Source organism: Tachypleus tridentatus, chromosome 6, assembly GCF_004210375.1.
Source record: "Tachypleus tridentatus isolate NWPU-2018 chromosome 6, ASM421037v1, whole genome shotgun sequence".
Lineage (NCBI taxonomy): Eukaryota > Metazoa > Arthropoda > Merostomata > Xiphosura > Limulidae > Tachypleus > Tachypleus tridentatus.
In genome coordinates, this window is record NC_134830.1 from 162,704,596 (window position 1) to 162,724,082 (window position 19,487).

At 31.0% G+C, this 19,487-nt stretch overlaps 1 protein-coding gene across 3 annotated transcripts; it reads right to left on the reverse strand.

Annotated features, from left to right (window-relative positions):
- Positions 1-9,589: 9,589 nt before the first annotated feature.
- Positions 9,590-18,298, reverse strand: LOC143254326 (uncharacterized). Of its 3 annotated transcripts, none has more exons than XM_076509311.1 (3): positions 18,164-18,298; positions 16,911-17,026; positions 9,590-15,934 (listed from the first exon to the last, which is right to left on the reverse strand). In XM_076509311.1, exon 3 carries the CDS (start codon positions 15,292-15,294, stop codon positions 14,491-14,493), a length of 804 nt encoding a protein of 267 aa, XP_076365426.1. In that variant the 5' UTR covers positions 15,295-15,934; positions 16,911-17,026; positions 18,164-18,298; the 3' UTR covers positions 9,590-14,490. The 3 variants fall into 3 exon arrangements, with proteins under 3 accessions (XP_076365426.1, XP_076365427.1, XP_076365428.1); XM_076509312.1 differs by having other exon boundaries at positions 18,017-18,285; XM_076509313.1 differs by lacking the exon at positions 18,164-18,298 and adding an exon at positions 17,518-18,007.
- Positions 18,299-19,487: the final 1,189 nt, after the last annotated feature.

Here is a 19,487-nt window from a genome sequence, read left to right on the forward strand (position 1 = left end):
GTTTGTGATGCACCTACAACAGACAGGAGGAGTAACAGAAACCAATGTTTGATTCCCAGGAGATGAAAGCTGATGAGTTTCCAATCCATACACTTGAATATGCCCATTTCTTCTGCAGGATCAACATACTGTAAATAACGTGCACATACACACACGTATATATATATTGTATTTAACGTATTTTATACTTTTGAATAAAATATGATTAAACTGTTTTGTGTGGTTTTTCCATTTGTAATTGTATTATAAGTTATTATCAATACAGAGCAGATGCTACAATTTTATTATTATTTTTTAAACTACAAATTGAAATTCTGTATTATGATACATAGTTTCATTTTGTTTTATTCTAGCTCTATGTATTATTTTCTCTCTCTAGACAGTCAGCAATACATTTATGGGCTTACAATGCTAAAATCTGGGTTTAACTCGCCATGGTGGACAGAACACAGTGTAAAGCTTAGCATGAAATGAAGAAAAGAAAATATATTATTTCCTCTAATATTTTGAGTTGCCTCTTTTCCTCAACTGTTACTACTTTTTTCTTTGTTGTCTTCATTTAGGTGTGAAGAAAACACAGAATAACAAATGAATACAGTATTTATTCAAGACAATGTGCCTTTGTTAAAATAACTTACTGTGTGGCTGCTGAGGGTATGGGCAATAACTTAAGAACAGATAGCTAATAAATAAAACATGATCAGAATTATAAAAAAAAATCCCTCTTTTAGAGCCAATCAAACCATTTAATGGTAAATATCCATTAATACAAGGGGATTCTTCTAGAAATTCTCTTCACCTCTTCTACCCACATGTACATAGCCAAACCATGGGATATTAAACTTTTTCAACTGACTTAAAATTTTAGCTAGTCTGCAGACTTGAAATTTCTCTATGCCAACTTATGTTAAGCTTGTTTTAACCCTTTGTCACAAAGTATATATAATTAATGTCATTAATTTATTCAGTGTAAGAAAGCATTTAGGATATTTTGTTCCTCACGTCTGTGGTTGTATTATTTATTGTGACACTGCATTTTCCACTTCATAAATATTTTACGTTCCTCTTCTGTAACTGTACACACAATGGTCTTCTTTCGCATCCAATGGCAATACTTGAAAGTGTGTATATATATATATATATATATAAAAGCTCCAAAACACTACTGATAGAATTATGTGTATCCCTAATCAGCATTCTTATTTTGTTTCAGAGCAAGGCCACACTGGGCTATCTCCTTGTCCACCACAGGAAATGGACTCTCAGATTTTAGCATAGCAATTCTACAGACTTACTGCCATCCCACCAGAGGACCAGCATTTTTATATGGGGGTTTTCTATTTTGTAAGATTTTTATGGCATTGTGTATTCAGCATGAATTTTAGTACACACTCCATACCCTTTAAAAGCATGCATTACAGCGATAAAACCAGCAAACTATATTTTGTCGGATTCACATTACTACTATGATAAGGCAGTAAAATTCAACAAATACTTATGATGTAGCTTGCTTCAAACATTTTGACATACTGTTATGTAATGTGAAACATAATAACTAACTGGTAGATCACTTGGAAGAAATTGTTAATGGAAAACAAAATATGGTAACTATAGTGTGAAATGCCTAATTAATGATACTGTAAAAATTTTCTTTAAAGTTATCTTTGAGTAGTACAAACAAAGTATAATAAATGTACATAACATTTAAGGTTTTCTATTTACGTGATATTGGATTGTTTTATTGGTGTAATATTACTTTTTCATAAAGTAAAATGTTCACTCTTCCTCCCATGAATGCAAAGATATAATCATCTCTTTCATTAGGATTTTAAATTTTAAAACTATAAACAATATAAAGAAAAAATTATGAAAACTCAAGTGATCAAAGTTTGTTTTTTTGTGTGCATGTATTTGATAATTATTTACAATTACAATATAACTAAGGAAACATCAAAATCTAGTTGTATCATCCCTGATACTAATTTATTGTGTAATTTGATATAAAATCCTTTTGAGCCATATTTTTTTATATGTTTGGTTGTAGCAATAGATAATACAAAATGCAATAACAGGCATGTTTTTTTTTTTTTTCGGTATGGAAAGTTATTTTACCTTGGAAATCTTAGTACCACATTCATAATTTTTTTTTCCCATTTACCATGCAAGTAAAAACTGTATGTATGGTGTTGATCAACATATAAAAAAATTTCCAGAAGAATAAAACTAGTAATCTCTTAAAAAGTTGAATGTCATAGATCATTTTCATTCAGTTTCTTAAACTGCATTCATGAGAATACCTTTTCCAACAATACAATAAATAAACCATTTTCTATATTGACACTAAAGTTTCACTTGAGTTTTGTAAACATTATGATATAAATATACTTGTTTACAGTTTCACCATTTCAAAACCTTTGATGATTAGTTAGAAACCATTTTTGAATATCGACTTTTGTGTTTCTGTTTAAATCTCCGCTTTTTCTGTGGCAGGAAAACTGAAGTCTTCTCCTTCGAACCTTCGAAATGTAATTTTATTTTGTGAGCGTCTTCCAAAGCTGTAGACGGTAGCTTGAAAAGATCTACCATATTTAAATTATAATCTTCCAAACAAGTAGGAACAGTTGCTGTTTGAAAGTTAGATACACATGTTGGTGGTTCAATCTTTTGTTTTCAGGTATATGTTCAAGAACAAATAAGTGATTTTTCTTTTTGTGATTCTGAGCTTTCAGAGAAAATGCTCATTTTTACAGTTTTTAGAAGACACAAAGAATCTTGGATAACTTCATTTAATCTTGTTGGATCACATGTGATTTCACTGATATACAATCATTTGTGTTCTTAACAGATTTGAATATTATGTGGCAATTGCTCTATATTATGCTTCCAGTTTCAGAATTCTTGTTGGTGTCTGCATAGAAAAGAGATTCCACAAAACCAGGTAACATCTGGGTCCATGTTTGAAATGAAATCTAATGACTCGTTTGGAGTTTCATTTATATCACTCTCACATTGATAACTGACCAAATTTTCTCCAGGTTGTTTTTTAATTGCTCCAGGAGGCTGAAAATTATCTTGTAACGTGCACTGAAAATTTGCACAGTTTTTAAATAATTTCTGTTAGGTCGATATCTTTTACCATGGTATTATTTTTCGTTCTTCCATACTCAGATGTGTTAATTTACTTCCTGTTGGTAAATGTCTTAATACTTACCAATGTGATATCCTACTCATGCACTAGGACAAGGATTGTGTACTTCAGTGTCACCACCACAAGTCTTATAACAAGTTATGTATATATCTTTTCTATAGTGCAGTTGTATTAGTACATGCACACATCATGGCTTCTGGGTTAATTCATACACAATAAACGTTTTTAATAGTGTTGTGAATATTCTGCTGTAGAAAAATTTGTAGTCATGCTAATATTAAACCCTGAACTTTAAGACTAAAAAAAACCAAAAAAAAACCGTTTCAACAGTTATATCTGTTTTATATTAACTACTCAATTTTAAGAGTTGCCAAAACTAGTAGTTGTGAAAAGAGAAACAGTACATTAAAACAGTTGATTCAGGATAGTGTATAGCATTCTTTCCTTTCCACATAAATCATATGAGTAGTCTTATGGTTTCCTTACAGCATCTGCAAAGATATATATCTTTATTTAAACAACTTTAAAATTGCTAAATACTAACATAACATCATAAACAAAATTTCAAATTTCTCTTTGAATAATGTTGTAAGTAACAGAATTTGGGACAAAAAGGAAAGATATTAGATGTCATACTTTTAAAGACTAACCAAAATTTATTATTTATTCATAACAAAAAAGAAAAATGCCAGTGAAATAATATCAAATCAGCAATAGTTCATGCTTCGTTATTAAACAAGCATGCGCCATACACTATACCAAAGAAACATGCACAAAGTGTAAAGGATACATTCCCTAAATGACACGTAATATATGTTTTTTTTCTTTAAAGGAGAAGGAAAGTGGAATTATGAACGTCATTTATATGAATTAAATTTGATTTATCTTACCTTAACCCGTAATATATTTTTGTGCTGAGTTGGTTCTAATCATATAATGACTTAAAGAGTACATACAGGGTGACCCGTAAGTCCCTACCCATCCATATATCTTACGTATCCAGTGTATCTGTGTGCTGTCACTCATTCTTGCTGCATAATATTATGTGACTCCATATTCTGCGAGACATTTTCCTCAACATAGCAGGGGTTATTGTCCCAAATGCTGCAATAACAGCTGCCTTCAACTCATCATTAGCATCATAACATTGTTTAGACACAACATATGGATGGGTAGGGACTTACAAGCCACCCTGTACCTGTAGGATAGGCCTAAGAATATAGTATCAATACTTTTTACACTGACAAAATAACCTGTGCTTTGATCACTTATCTTTTATAAAACTGTTCAGTATATCTTCCAAATAATGCCAGTATCACATTTAGAATGATATTAGTCACTGAAATAGTTTGTAATCTTTTTTATGGGCAAATTAACTAATTACCATAGAAATTAAATATTTCAAGTCACAGGAAATAGTGAACTAAATAATACAAACAATACAGATTAAAAATACATTTAGTAGAGTTTGTAGTACCACATATGTGATTCAAGTGATTATTAATTTTTCATTTATGCCAGAAATAAGAGACGTTCCATGAACATATTCACAAATACTCATGCAAGTTAATAGTTAACGTAGAACATCATCAGTTAATTAGGGTTAAATAATTCCTTGCAAGATAAGATACAAAACAACTGGACTACAGCTGATATCTTACACGAAAATGTTATTTTATTTTCTACGTAGATCAAACTGCAAAGGATGTACTATGAACAAGTTGTAAACATATTTGGTGATTAGCTATAAGAGAACTCAGCCAATACACATCTCTCAAACAGAACTTCAAAGAAAAAAAAAGAAAACAAGGTATCTATTCAGTCTCAGTATATTCTAAACTAAGTTAAATTTTGGATCATTTTATTTCATTATTATTATGTTTTAATCCAAATTGAGCATATTCTAAATTCAAATATTTTAGGCTTATATTCTTTTTAATACCACCCAGTAGGCCTGAAACTCAGAATTCTTGTGAACATAGGCTTAGCGTTTAGCTTTTATGACATTATGGGTAAATTTTGAAAATGCAAGTTTCCACCAAAGGAATATTATAAGTATGCATTTTTTGTTATGTGTTTTAGTACTATTAATCTTAGGGTACCATAAGTAATTCACAAAGTATGTAATTTGATGTGGAGAAAACATTTTATTTATTTGTCTTTTTATCTGGAATAATTATTTCACAGTTTCTTTATCAAGATTAATTAGGATTTCATATTCTTACATTTCCAAACTTATTACTACTGGGTACACAGCTGGCTTAAAGTGGCAACATTAGGCCTAATAATGCAGATACACATTTCTAGAAAACCCACAACTTTAGCAGGTTATCTAAACCCTTGGGTAAGTTTAAACATAAATTAAGTCACCTACAGTTATTTTCCATTTCTAATGGTGTTATCCATGCATCTATCACAAACAATGTTAATGATTCATAATTGGCATTGCCCATTTGCTGTTCTTTATTATTTTTGTTCTGTGCTTACAGCAAAAATGGCTGTAAGTATTGTGATAAAACCTTGGCAGTATTACTAAATGTATCTTTGTACAGTTTGTAGTCTTTATGTTTTTATTCTCCAGAGGTCTGGTATGTGTATTAAAACTTTAATTGAAGTACAGAACAATGTTTCCACCTTCTTAGGTCATCTTCAGGTTAACAAAGACAGCTGCAGGTTCAATCAGACCATCTGTAACCAAGGGTGGATTAAATGGTCAGGTGATGCTTACCAGGCCCTTTGTTAGGCCGGGTTCCTTATATATATATATATTAGTATGAATACAGCCTGCTAGGCCCCACTTTTTTTTAGCTGACTAGGCATTTAGACTTAAATATGGCCCTGTCTGTAACTCTGAACATATCCATGATACTCATTAAGTTTCAGGGAACACACTTGAAAGTGTACATGTCTTTTTTCATCCCTAAATCTCTGAAGGAATTCTCTATATTTGTTATGCAAGTCTTCAGATTTCCAACATCTGTTTCTTTTATACTCACTATAAAATGTCCCTTAATACTAACAGTTTGTCAACATGCTCTACAGTGTTCACTACTTTAGTACTTGGCAACCAGGTTGTAGTCTTACTATGCTTCCAACTGTAAGATAACTTTATGCAGATGCTTGATGAGAATCCCTCCTACACCTCCCACATGTTGGTCTGGCATGGCCAGGTGGTTAAGGCACTCAACTCGTAATCCGAGGGTTGGAGGTTTGAATCCCTGTTACACCAAAGGTGCTTGCCCTTTCAGCTGTGGGGGTATTATAATGTTACAGCCAATCCCACTATTCATTGGTAAAAAGAGTAGCCCAAAAGTTGACAGTGGATGGTGATGACCAGCTGCCTTCTCTCTAGTCTTACACTGCTAAATTAGGGACTGCTAGTGCAGATAGCCCTCGTATAGCTTTGCACAAAATTAAACAACAAACAAACCTTCTACATAAATTTCGTGTTCATTTCTTGCCTCACTGTAAGACTTGTACTTGAAAGCTAACTGAACATGCTCAAGTTTTATCACTATCAAACTTCTGAATTCTGTCCTAGGTTGCAGTAGCAGACTTGTTGCATATCATGCATGGGATTGGAGACCAGACTCCCACAGGGACAAAAAGGAAGAAGACAACAGCAGAACAAAGCACACATTAGCTTTAAAGGCATGCAGGGCACACACACACACACACACACATATATATATATATATATCAGTAAAGGAATTGGATAAAAATGTAGTATTTGGTAATCAAGAGGAACGACTATGAAGTAAACAGAGATGGTGTTAACAATATGGTTGAGATACCCTCGTTAACAGGACAGTAATAAGCTTAAAAGTTGAACACTGTGAAGCATCATGTGAGAAGAGTACCACTGTAGGATTCAAATCCCAATCACTATAAAATGGTCATCATGATATCATCAACAAAAGTACCATTCAAATTTGTATGACCCAATATATATGATGAGAAAAGTTTAAAATTAGAGATAATAGTTAGCCTTGAATGTTATGAAGGAAGATAGAAGAGGACGAGTGATATTTTATGAAGTTAAATTGTGGCCATATATAAGACCTTCAGTTAATGAAGAGCATTCACTATCTATCTTTGATACTAAATGAACAATTTAGTGAATAATTAATATTGTCGTATTTATCTTTATTAATGTTTCTGTATGATTATACTCTTAGTATTGCGCTGTAACAATGCCAAAGATAATTTTAAAAAAGCACTGCATTTTCATTGCAGACATTAGGATGTATGTTTTAAAAATAATTTACCTTTCAAAAAGTAACCTTAATCTTAAGTTTCTTTAAGAAACTTTTGTGTTTTAATTTGCTGAGCTTTAACCCAGGATAAATGAACATCCAATTTAAAAAAAACAACAAAAGCATTTGCAATGCTTTTATGAATGACGTGTTTAGGCCTAACTAATAATAATAAAAAGTTGTATAATTACATTAAAAAATTTACAGAAAAAAAAGTGTTCAAAACAAATAGGGTTTTTATATGGTCTGCGGGTTCTACAATACATTACTTGTAACTTGGCAAAAAAAAATGAAGGGTTTAATTCTAATTATATAATAATTTAGTATATAAACTTTCATGTTTTCCTTACTCAAAACTACTGCCAGATTAACAGAAGTTGTTTAAAATTTATGCTCTTTCATATGTCTGATACTCATGTCAATACTGATTGAGTGTCTGTCAATACAAAGAACATCCTTCTGGTAGCATTGTACATGACTCTCCACCTTTGTGTATATTGGGAAAGGAAATCCACTGTTTCTTTTTCTTCTCATGATAGCAACACAAAACACATTTAGAAAACTTTGCACTGAATGCTTTATCTTGCATAAAAAAGTAAATTAACAATAATATTATTATGATTTTTTGTTTCCAAAAATGCAATATAAACTATACTACCCTTTCACTGATTAACAGTGATATTATTTTCATTATCCCAGTGTTGACGGCAGCATTACTTCATTGGGGAAAACTTACTAATAACATACACCTATTTTTCTTGTTCTTCGTTTTCCATATTTAGTATTCCATTTAAACTGATTATACATTTCAAAACTGCACATGATTTTCATAAATGCAGTGACAAAGTATTTAATATATAAATCTGTTAAAACTTCATTTGAACTTGAAAACAAAGTTATGAGATTTGAAAACACGTATGCTTAACGCAGAATTTTTGGGCTTGTAATTACAAGAATAACACATACTTACCTTAAATGTTAAGGCGATACCTAAAACGTAAATGCACTGAAAACTAATAGTAACAATAACATGATACAATCAATCAGGAGAGGTGTAAGCTTTAAGTTAAATAAACTTGTGAATAACTGATTACTGCTATGACTAATACAGTGCAACTACAACTATTAATGCTCGTACTCAGTTGTAGTTAAAATTTGAGTTAGTAGAAAAAATTTCAGTAATGATGTAGGCATTGAGTTAAATAGCCTACTATTGCAAGGAATATATAGTATCTCTAAACAAAAGTTAATCATTTGACGTGGGCTATGAAAGTCATGAAATTATTAACACTTTCAAAAATAAAAACATATTGCAGTTGTGTGTGAACAAATATAATTATTTGAATAATGAAGATAAACTTTTACTATCTAGAAAACAACAGTTCCTTACTTGTACCCAACTGATCTGAAGCTCAAGCTTAATATAACTGTCTGTTCTTTTACTTTCAGTAACAAACTGTTCAACAGTTTTTGCTCAAATATGTACTTATACCACTCTACCCAAAAATCTATTTACCACACATCCTTAAAAATAAAATATTATACCCTTGGTTTCAACGTAGTGCTACTTTTTTAAAAGATTAATACAACTTTAAACTTAGAAATCAGAAGAATACAGCCCTACAGTAATTATAGTTGTAAGTACTGTACCTGTTCAATTTTACTAATGGTAATAATGTACATATTGGTCCTATACCTGCATGACTATACACATCACTGACCATTGATGGCCCACATGTGATAATTAGAAAGAGTTATCACAAATATGCATTGCGACCAATGATGTAATTTAAAAATGGCCTAAAACATTTTTCGTTGATATAAACATGCATCTTTCTCCAGTGTATTGCAGAAGTGATATGAACTGAAATACTTTTCACACACCTGAGTAGGCAAATGACCTTTAACTTCAGAAGAACTGAAGCTTGATTTCCCAATGTTTCAGTTGTACACCTTTATCAAGGGATTGATGTACAGATACACACACACCCTTTGCTACTTGAATTCTAATGTACAGTATCTAATATACTTTACAGCTGCATCCCTTTCTTATAAGCATCTAATTATAACATCAGGAAACTAAGGTTTATTTCATGTCAAAATTCATCCAACTATTCGAGCATACATGTCTTTGTTTGAATTAGAATCTCTTTAGTTAGGCACAGAAATTTACATGGATGAAATATTTTGTAATATTCAAACAAATAATATAATGTTTATTCCAAATAAATTCATATAACTCTAATTATCACTGATAAATTTATTTGAAACCATTTAAATTTTTTTAGAACACTATTTGGTTTGTAATTTCATAAAAAGTACACCAATTTCTCTTGCCAAATACTTAACCCTAATTCATGTTTATATATATATGTGTGTGTATGTAAAAAATTTACAATCAAGATAAACAGATCATAATAAAGAAGCTTATTAAAAAAAAGAAGTTTCCAGAAACATTCTAGAAGTGTTTTAAAATACATACACATAGGAAACAATATGTGACAAAATTACTATTACAATGTTAATGTTCAGATTTATTTACAGTTCACCTGTTTCTGTATTTAAAGAGTCCATGGTTGTTGGTATTTTTTTAATGTAATGTACAGGGTGGCCCGTAAGTCCCTACCCATCCATATATTGTGTCTAAACAATGTTATAATACTAATGATGAGTTGAAGGCAGCTGCTACCGTGGCATTTGGAATAATAACCCCTGCTATGTTGAGGAAAATGTCTTACAGAACATGGCATTGCATAATATTATGCAGCGAGAATGAGGGTCAGCACACAGATACACTGGATACATAAGATATATGGATGGGTAGGGACTTACGGGCTACCCTGTATATATGATAAGATAGTGAAATATTTTTATATAAAAAACTTGCGAATTTAATGGTCTCCTGATTACATTTTATGTATTTATTATGAAAACACAAAGGTTTAAAAATTAATTAAAGACAAAAGTTAGATATCCTATAACCTAAAATACAGGTCTTTCTTCAGGAGGTTTCAAACTGGGAATCACACATGTAAGGCATCATAAAAGAAAAATGTTTCTTATCCAGGTTGCTATAAAGAGGGTAATAATAATTTGTTAGTATTATTTCATATTAGGCAAAGGTTTATATAAAGCTTCAGAAGTTGCTGTATAGTTATTTCACTTAAACAAAATCAGCTTCATTGTTAAAACTTCAAGAACAGGGAACAAGTTCAACTAATTTGAGCCTCTGTATTCTTATAAGATTCAACTACTTTGATAAATAATTGGTTCTGGAAAATAGATACATGACAAGAAATAAACTATTTTTATTTTTCATGGGCATAATTCAACGTGAATATCTGATGTTTGCCCCCTGGTGGTTTGTAAGTGAGCTTAACAGCTTATAATGCTTAAGATAAGGGTACAATATCCCCAGTGCAGATCAGCTTTGCACAGGTTTCCACTTAAAAACAAATAATTCATTAGTTTCCAAGCAAATTAGGACAATTAAATGAGCAATAAGAGAAAGGGAAGATATATATTGGAATGCAAATACTGAAAAACATAATAGGTACTACAAACTTGTAACGAATAAAATCCACACAAAATAATCCTGTAGGTACTACAAACTTGTAACGAATAAAATCCACACAAAATAATCCTGTAGGTACTACAAACTTGTAACGAATAAAATCCACACAAAATAATCCTGTAGGTACTACAAACTTGTAACGAATAAAATCCACACAAAATAATCCTGTAGGTACTACAAACTTGTAACGAATAAAATCCACACAAAATAATCCTGTAGGTACTACAAACTTGTAACGAATAAAATCCACACAAAATAATCCTGTCAGATCTGTGCAATGGCAGCAAACTGCCAGTTAATGATATAAACAAGCGTAATTAGGATCAGAGATAGGAAGATATTTCTAGTTCATAGCTTATACACAGATATCATGAAACATGATGTTAAAATACAAGTTAATTTTGTAAGTAAGACGTGAATTGAACAAAGTTGTACAGTTCGTAGGAAAAATTGTACAATACTACTGTGAAATGAAATATCAGAAGTAGCTTATTTAAACGCTGCATCAAAAGTATATAAACCACATTTCGATGGGAGGAACACACTGAAGAAGAAATCTGATTCATACTTCACTCACCATTAAAGTGTATTTGAAACCATAAACTCTCAGTCACTTTTAAAAGCTCTTTATCAAACACATGGAATTAAAGCAGTGACTTGTAATACAAAAATTAAAGCTTTATTTATATTAGGTTGAGGAATAATTCGTGAGCATTTTTAAATACTTTCATTCAAGCATTACATGCAAGACTATACAATACTTCAATGCATGAACACATAACACCCAAAACATTTATTATGATACTTTATTTCATGTAATACCTAGGTATATAGTATGCATTGTTTTAAACGAAATTGCAAGAAATTAAATGCGAAAAGCAGATGGTGTCGAAAATGCTCGATTTTGTCCACTTGACATTCCATTTAATGAGCTGAAAATGAAAGCAAAAATTAGACATATGAAAATCAAACACACCTTCTATTAGAGCAAAAAATTATCTACCAATTGACATGAAATATTTTGTGAAAGCGTTTCATTTATGAATATATTTTTTTAACTTGAAAAAACGCTCACGAATTATTCCTCAACCCAATAGATAAGTAATTACATTCTTAAAATTTGTATTTTTAAAATGCTAAATTTTGCTAATGTTGCTTAACACTGTCAAGTGAATATATTTAAATAAGAGTACAAAACTGTTCTCTGTTTCAGCACAATGGTAATACTACATTGCTAAGCAACAAAATTAAAGCAAGTTGTACACAATTGTTAAATAAGGAAAAGTTGAAATAATTTTACCTCTGAATACTGATTAATTCTAAGTTTTTGGTTTTTTGTAATAGAGGTTCTTTGATTTTTGTTCAATTTATATTATTTTTTCTGTCAATCTTTTTAACACCCCACCCTCAAATAACGACTATTTTAAGCCATGTGTTCAAACATAGAGGAACAGGCTTTCAAATGTATTTTGCAGACACTTGTTGGTAGGGTTTTCTAACATAAAACATAACACAGTCATCATGTGTAGTTTGATATAAAAATACTGAAATTCTTGTTGTATTCTTTGTTTTTAACTAGTCTTGGATGATCTAAAAGTCTAGGATTATATAGTAATAATACAGTAAAATAAAACTGGTTGGGTTTAATTTTCTAATTATTATAAAGTTTTATTTATAACTGTGAGGGGATATTTGTTTTGTTAATTGTGATTTTCACACACATCTGTATTTAATAAACAGATATTTTAAATTTTACTAGAAAGGACCTTCATGATTCTTATTTCTGTACAGGGTCATGGGAAAAATTCCAATGAATGTAAGCTCTCAGGTGTGCATCTTCACAAAAAAAACAGTGGTATGAAATTCATTTTCATTTCCTGCAATCAAAAAAATTAAAAAACAAACAAAATTCCATCATCTTCATTTTCAACAGAAAAGATGACAATGAGATGGACTGCATTGAAATGTAAAAGCACTATCAATATAATCAAACTCTTGAAGACTAGAAATATAAAAAGTGAGAACAGAGAAGGAAAGAGGGAAATTTCTTCATTTGTGATCATAAATATGAGAAACAGGACATTCCAAGCTTGGGACATAAATCTGGTTATAATGGATATCATGATTCAGAAAATTTGAACAAGAAGTGGAAAAGTGAAAAGATTCTTTGATGATGGAAATATGTTGGAGTCATTCAACAGCTCAATGAATGTAAGTTAGAACATAAGTACTTCTTTTATTTTTAGTTAAAACTTTAATCTTTATCAAATGTAATACCACAAGCACTTTTAAGAAGTCTTTATCAAGTAGAATACCATGTGAAAAAAGTCTTTTGAAAGTTTGTAGTTTCTTTGAACCTCAATCTATATGTGAAGTGTTAATTTGAGAAATGTTCACTTGATTATACTAATACTTGTAATGAGCTTAAAACTATATTTAGTTTCAGTTCTCTCACTACCATTCTAATCAACAAATAATTCACCTGAGAACTTATAGTTAGTTTCTTTAAAAACCTGTACAATGAAAAAATGTTTACAATCATCCACCATTATTTCAAGTTTTGATGGCACATAATTTTTCATAACTACTTTTAACTTTTTACAGAAAAACAAACAGTGTTTATATGTCCACACACAAGTTTATATGATCATAGTTCCATCTTTTTTATAACTCTGTCCAGCAACAATAAAGTTGAGTTGCAACTGTGTTTATTTAGCTCTTGTGAACTGACAAAACCCCAACCACACTTATTACATACAGCTGGTATGCAATCTGCATGAATCTTCATATGATTGATCAATGTGTATTTTGATGTGAAATTTTTTTCACACTCAGTACATTTAAAGGGTTTCTGATTCTTTGAATGTGTCCGTAGGTGATACTGGAGGTTACAAGCTTGGGTGTATCGTTTACCGCAGAAGTGGCACCAATACTGAGCCTCACCATCATGTATACTTCCGAGATGATCTTGAAGTTTTGTACCAGTTTTGAACCTTTTCCCACATATAATGCATGGATAATTTCTGATGTCTAAGTGAACTCTTCTGTAGTGATGGTTTACATTTGTAATAAGTTTACCACAAGTACCACAGGGCTTTTTCTGAGATGGGTTGTCATGAGTTGCATTCTTTATGTGCCTTCTCAAATCTCCTTCAGTACAATATTTTTTCCCACACTTTGTACACTGAAATGGTTTCTCTCCAGTATGATTACTAAGGTGCCGCTTGAACTGTATGAACATGCTGGCAGAGAATACTTTCCCACAGTATTCACATTGTCTCACCCTCGGACGTCGAATGAGGGCTTTTTCTGGAGATCCAGCGTTGCAACTTTGAATTGGTTTATTTTCTTCAGTATCAGAGACATCTAATTCCCCCTCCTCAAAAGGTAATTTTATTTTATGTGTATCTTGTAGATCAGTATGTGGCAACTGGAAAGGGTCTGTCATGTCTAAACTGTGTGTTTTTGAAATGGCAGGTAAAATTTTGGATTGAGGTTCAGCCTTTCTCTTTCTAGTATATGTTCGTAAGCAACGTCTGGATAGCTTCTCTTTTTTCAAAGTCTGAAACTTGAGAATATAACCTGTCTCTACTCAGGTTTCTGCGTGTGTTCACTTTGATGGTCAGGCAGTTGGTTTTTGAAGGTCTACCCTTTCCCACATAACATGTTTTTGAAACTTCTGTAAGACAACAGTCTGATATTTCTGTCCTTACATTTTCAACATCTGAACCCTTTACTGCACAATAATCTACTTTATTAGTTTCTGAATTAGGAAAACAAATTTCTAGTGGTTCTTGTTTAACTAGATCTTCATGGATTATTTTATTTACATCTGATGGCTCACTTAAAAATTGCAATTTCACCGATTCATAATCTACAGAACTTTTAGCAACCTTGGAATTCATGAGCTCATCGTATATTGGATCTAAGTCACAATCCAGCTGAAATTCCAGATTGGGATACCAAGCAGAATTGCATACAACTTGATTAACTTGTTCAGAATGTGTGACACTAACAGAAGTGTCCATGTTGCATTCTACTTGAGTGAACTTTCCAAAATTGTTTTTAGGTCTTTCATATGGCACATTATTTACACTAACCAAATTCCCAATGCCTGAATTGGAATGAACTTCTGGTTCCACATGAGAAATAAAATCTGTTGGATTACTGGGACTCTCCATTAAATCTTCTACATCATAAAAACTTGCAAGGTTTTCATTTGATTCTTGTTTAATTACTATAACAGGTTCAAAGTTTGCCATTACTTCAGGACCTAGAAGCCCCTTCATTTTCACCAGGTTCAGTGTTTTCTCCATGCTTTCAAGAGAAACTTATTTTTAACCCTCTTATAGTGTTTGTTTGGCTTTTCATTTTTTGTATTGCCGAATGTTGCCATCAGTAATTATATAATTTGTTTCTTTAAAATGAAGAACACAATTTGTTGGACTTAAGTATTTTGATACGGTTGTACTGAGCACAAAGAAACATAACTCATGTTTTCATTTCAAGGGACTTGGCTTATGAACAGCTGACTCCTTGTGATACCTTAGACTTCACTGAAACAATACAAAATCATGGTAGTATATTAGAAGCTTATACATTCTAACTTTGTAGTTATTTTAAGATATTTAAGACAAGCCTTGGGAACTGAAGCTGGTTATTTATATCACATATTTTGAATGTTCTGTTACTGTTATTGTGTTGTCAAAAAAAATTGAGAACTTGTTTTCACAAATTTGCATAACTGAGCAATATTTGACATGAACTTGAGGTATTCACTCTTCCAATTCTTTTCATGCAGAATCAGTTTTTAATTAAGGTTCACGGCTTCTGATTTGGCAATAAAGTTAAAGAACTTTTCTCTAATTTGCACTCCATTAAAACTGGAAATGGTACATGATAAACAGGTCTCCCATCAGGCAACTAAGAGCAGGCTCTCTTCAGAAATACACAGATCTACAAACAGTGAAATGTAACATTTGTTTTACTAAAATAAGACATTAAGTTCACCTTTTATTATACATTGTATTACAATTTAGTGATTTGTAAAAGGTTAGATTTCTTGATAAACAACATTTAAGTTCAAAGGAAATTGTTTTCCCAAAAGCTCATGATTTTACCAACTCCATGAGCCACGTTATGTTTTACTGATAACTATCTAACATGCTTTCATATCAAACGCGAGTTTTTCATGTTTCTTAAGCATAACATATACAAATTATTTATAAGCTTTGAAACTAGGTTAATTTGTAAAGACTTATAAGATCTTTTATTTCATTTAACAGGAATTACAGTCTTTCAAAATTTGTAATGCACACTGAAGATATTTACACATTTTCATTAAAAGGCGAGATAAAAATGACCTTTAAACTCCAGATAGTTATTAGAGCACTTTTTATTTAAACCAATATTTTCCTTTGTGGCTTCATCAGGGCTAATACATACAACTTCGAGTTATTAGAATACATCATTCAGTTGTATATATTAACACTGACAAAGTCATAAAGGAAAAATATTGGTTTAAATAAAGTGTTTTTATATTTTTTTGGAGTTTAACAGTCTTTTTTCTCTAATCTTTTAATGGAAAAGGAGTTATATTCACTATGTAAATTATTTCTCACTCAGCTTTCTCATTCGAAAAGTAACCTATCACACACAAAATTTATACTGTAGTGTAAATTACAAGTTAATTTCTTATTCAAGTGCCTTAGTTGCTCTGATGAAAATATTTGTTCACTAGAAATGAATTAAGCTCAAATAATAACAGTATTTTTAAAAACTAGAATGGTGATATAAAACCTTTTAACTAAATGGGGCTGCTCCTTCGCTTTCTAAATGAGCAGCCCTGATTACCACCCAGAATCTTCTGTGCCCATTCATCTTTTTAGCAAAAATATGAATGAATTAAAGCTTAAATAAACATGAAACTCACCTGGAAAATGGAAGCTGTTGAAGTTTACAAAAAATCTGTTCTTAAGGCTAAGAGAAACCGTGAAAAGTTCTAGGGTCTTGGTACAGTAGTAGACATGAAGAATGTTTATCTGTTAACTGCAGAAAACAAAACAAAAACAGAGGATAAATGATAATACTTTAAGATAGTTTCAAGGCTAATGTGTTAAAAAATATATCTGGTAAATGAAAAAGTCCCAAACCAAACAAGTTCTTTAAAAACGTGGAAGTTTCCTCGAATGTTACTCGTGTTTAATAAATATATGCTTTTCAAAAAACAAAGAGTAATTTCTCAAGAATAAAGCTCCTAATATGATAAATTTTAAAATCTTGAAAATGCTTAGCACAGAACTAGGGAAAACTTTTGTTATTTTTCTCAGAAGTTGCTGAGTAATGGAGAAATTTCTGGTGATTGGAAGGTCTCCATTTTCAAAAAGAAAGTGTAGAGAGAGGACATAAGTTTGTTTTAATGAGGTAGTTGATTTCATTTAAGGGAGTAACCACATATTTTGATTGATTTATAGATTTAACATGGTTTATTATCATATTAACCCATCCCTAAGTTTTATTCTTTGTAAATAAGAAAATACCTAGTCTTCAAATCCTGGATAAAATCCACTAAGTATGCTAAATGTTAAAGGCAGGTACAAATAACAGCACACTAAAAGATGATAGGTAAATGCCAAATCATGGGGAAAATGTGCCGGATGTACCAAAGAAACAATTCCAATCGAGTTAAAATTAACATTAAGCTTTAATTTTTCTCCATAGGTTAAATGATAACAAATATAACTACTTTAGCAAATTTCATTGTATTTCATAAAAGAGAAATCAAGTATTGCAAGTCTACAATAATCATAACTAATGCCAATTCCACGATTAACAGAATAAAATAATACAAAGTATTTCATGGAAAACTATGATATTACTAATTTAAATCATACAAGAAACGAGAATTCAAACACTCTTAGGCTTATCTTATTACAAGCTATTGGTTTTAGTTTTACTAATTAAACTAAGTTTAAAGTAAGGAATCATATTTTAAAAATATCGTATTGGTTTTTAAAATATTATTCCGAAGTCTCTTACAAACCACCGTAAAACTGTAATGTGTAAGTCAGAGTAATTTGTAATAAAATATATTTTAATCAGTAAGAAACTCAAAACGAAACTATTCTTAACTGACGTGACTCTTAACTATCTTAGTATCTATTAGCGAAAAAAACGTTATGAGACTTTTCCTGCTGGAGAACTCCAAGGGTAATAACAATGTCAAATGATATTAACTTTACAATACGTAAGTTGTGCTAAATCTTAACCCTAAACTTAATGGAGGTTTAGAACGAAATGAAAGAAGGATGTGTGGATCGTTCTGCCATCTATAGATTTGTGATAATTTTATTTTTTTATTTATAATTTATTTACTTTAGTGCAGTGATTAATAAAAAGAAAACTACCAATTAGAAAAAAAAGAAACGTAGACGTAAAGACAGTATAAACCTTTTTGTCTCTCCAAAACATGTCTTATATTTTATTTATTATTATGTTATCTAGTTTAAATATTTCCACTCAAAATAGTATAATTTCTCCATTTGCCGTAAATATATATTGATATTGTAGCGTGTGTGTTTGTGTGTGTTTTCTTTTAGCAAAGCACAAAGGCTATCTGCTCAGATCCACCGAGGGGAATCGAACCCCTGATTTTAGCGTTGTAAATCCGGAGACATACCGCTGTACTAACGGGGGGCAATATTGTAGCTATTAGATGTTTGAATTATTATATTTATTTTCTTATGATATATCCAGTATTTGTATTTTATATGTATAGCAAATGTAAGAAGGCTTTCTGTCGCCGTCCTTAATTTTCAAATACAAACCAGAGGGATGAAACCTAGTCAACAGCACCTTACTAATGTGAAACAATTCTGTACTTCGTATATATTTTTGTTGTTTTCCATAACTTATTGTTTGTGGAGTTACCATATTAATACTTAAGTATGAGATTCAGTCATTTGTTAAAAGATAGCATAAATAAATTCAATGAAGTTTTCTCTTCAGAAAAGCTTTTATGTATTCAGTTTATATATATATATATTCCATAGAGATTGTGTAGTATAATTCCGTACAGTTCAGGTGTACATTGTTTTTCTGTGGTGACGCGCGAATGGCCAGGAATCTATGTTACTATTCGCAAACCTTTAAAGTAAACTGTGAATAGTTTTCTATATATATATATATTTTCCTGTTTTATTATCTATATTCTCTCAAAGCTACGTAATGTGCTACTTGGAATATATTTTGTCATCAACATATGATTCTGAATATATTTTTAGGTGTACAGCCTTTACTAAGGTATCCAGATATGGGAATCAATTGGTCCTCTCTGTACCTTTGATAATACTTCAACTATGATGTATTTATTTATTTTTTCAAATTTATATAATATACTTTCAAAATAGCTCTTCATGGGACTACTTTTAACAACCCATTCCTTTCCACTTCTGTTAAACAATATCCTTCTTTGGAGGTTTTTTAAACCTTCTTTAATGTGGCATAAAAT

Coding starts and splice junctions, on each gene's coding strand:
- LOC143254326 (XM_076509311.1), bottom strand. CDS start 15,294: ATGGAGAAAACACTGAACCTGGTGAAAATGAAGGGGCTTCTAGGTCCT.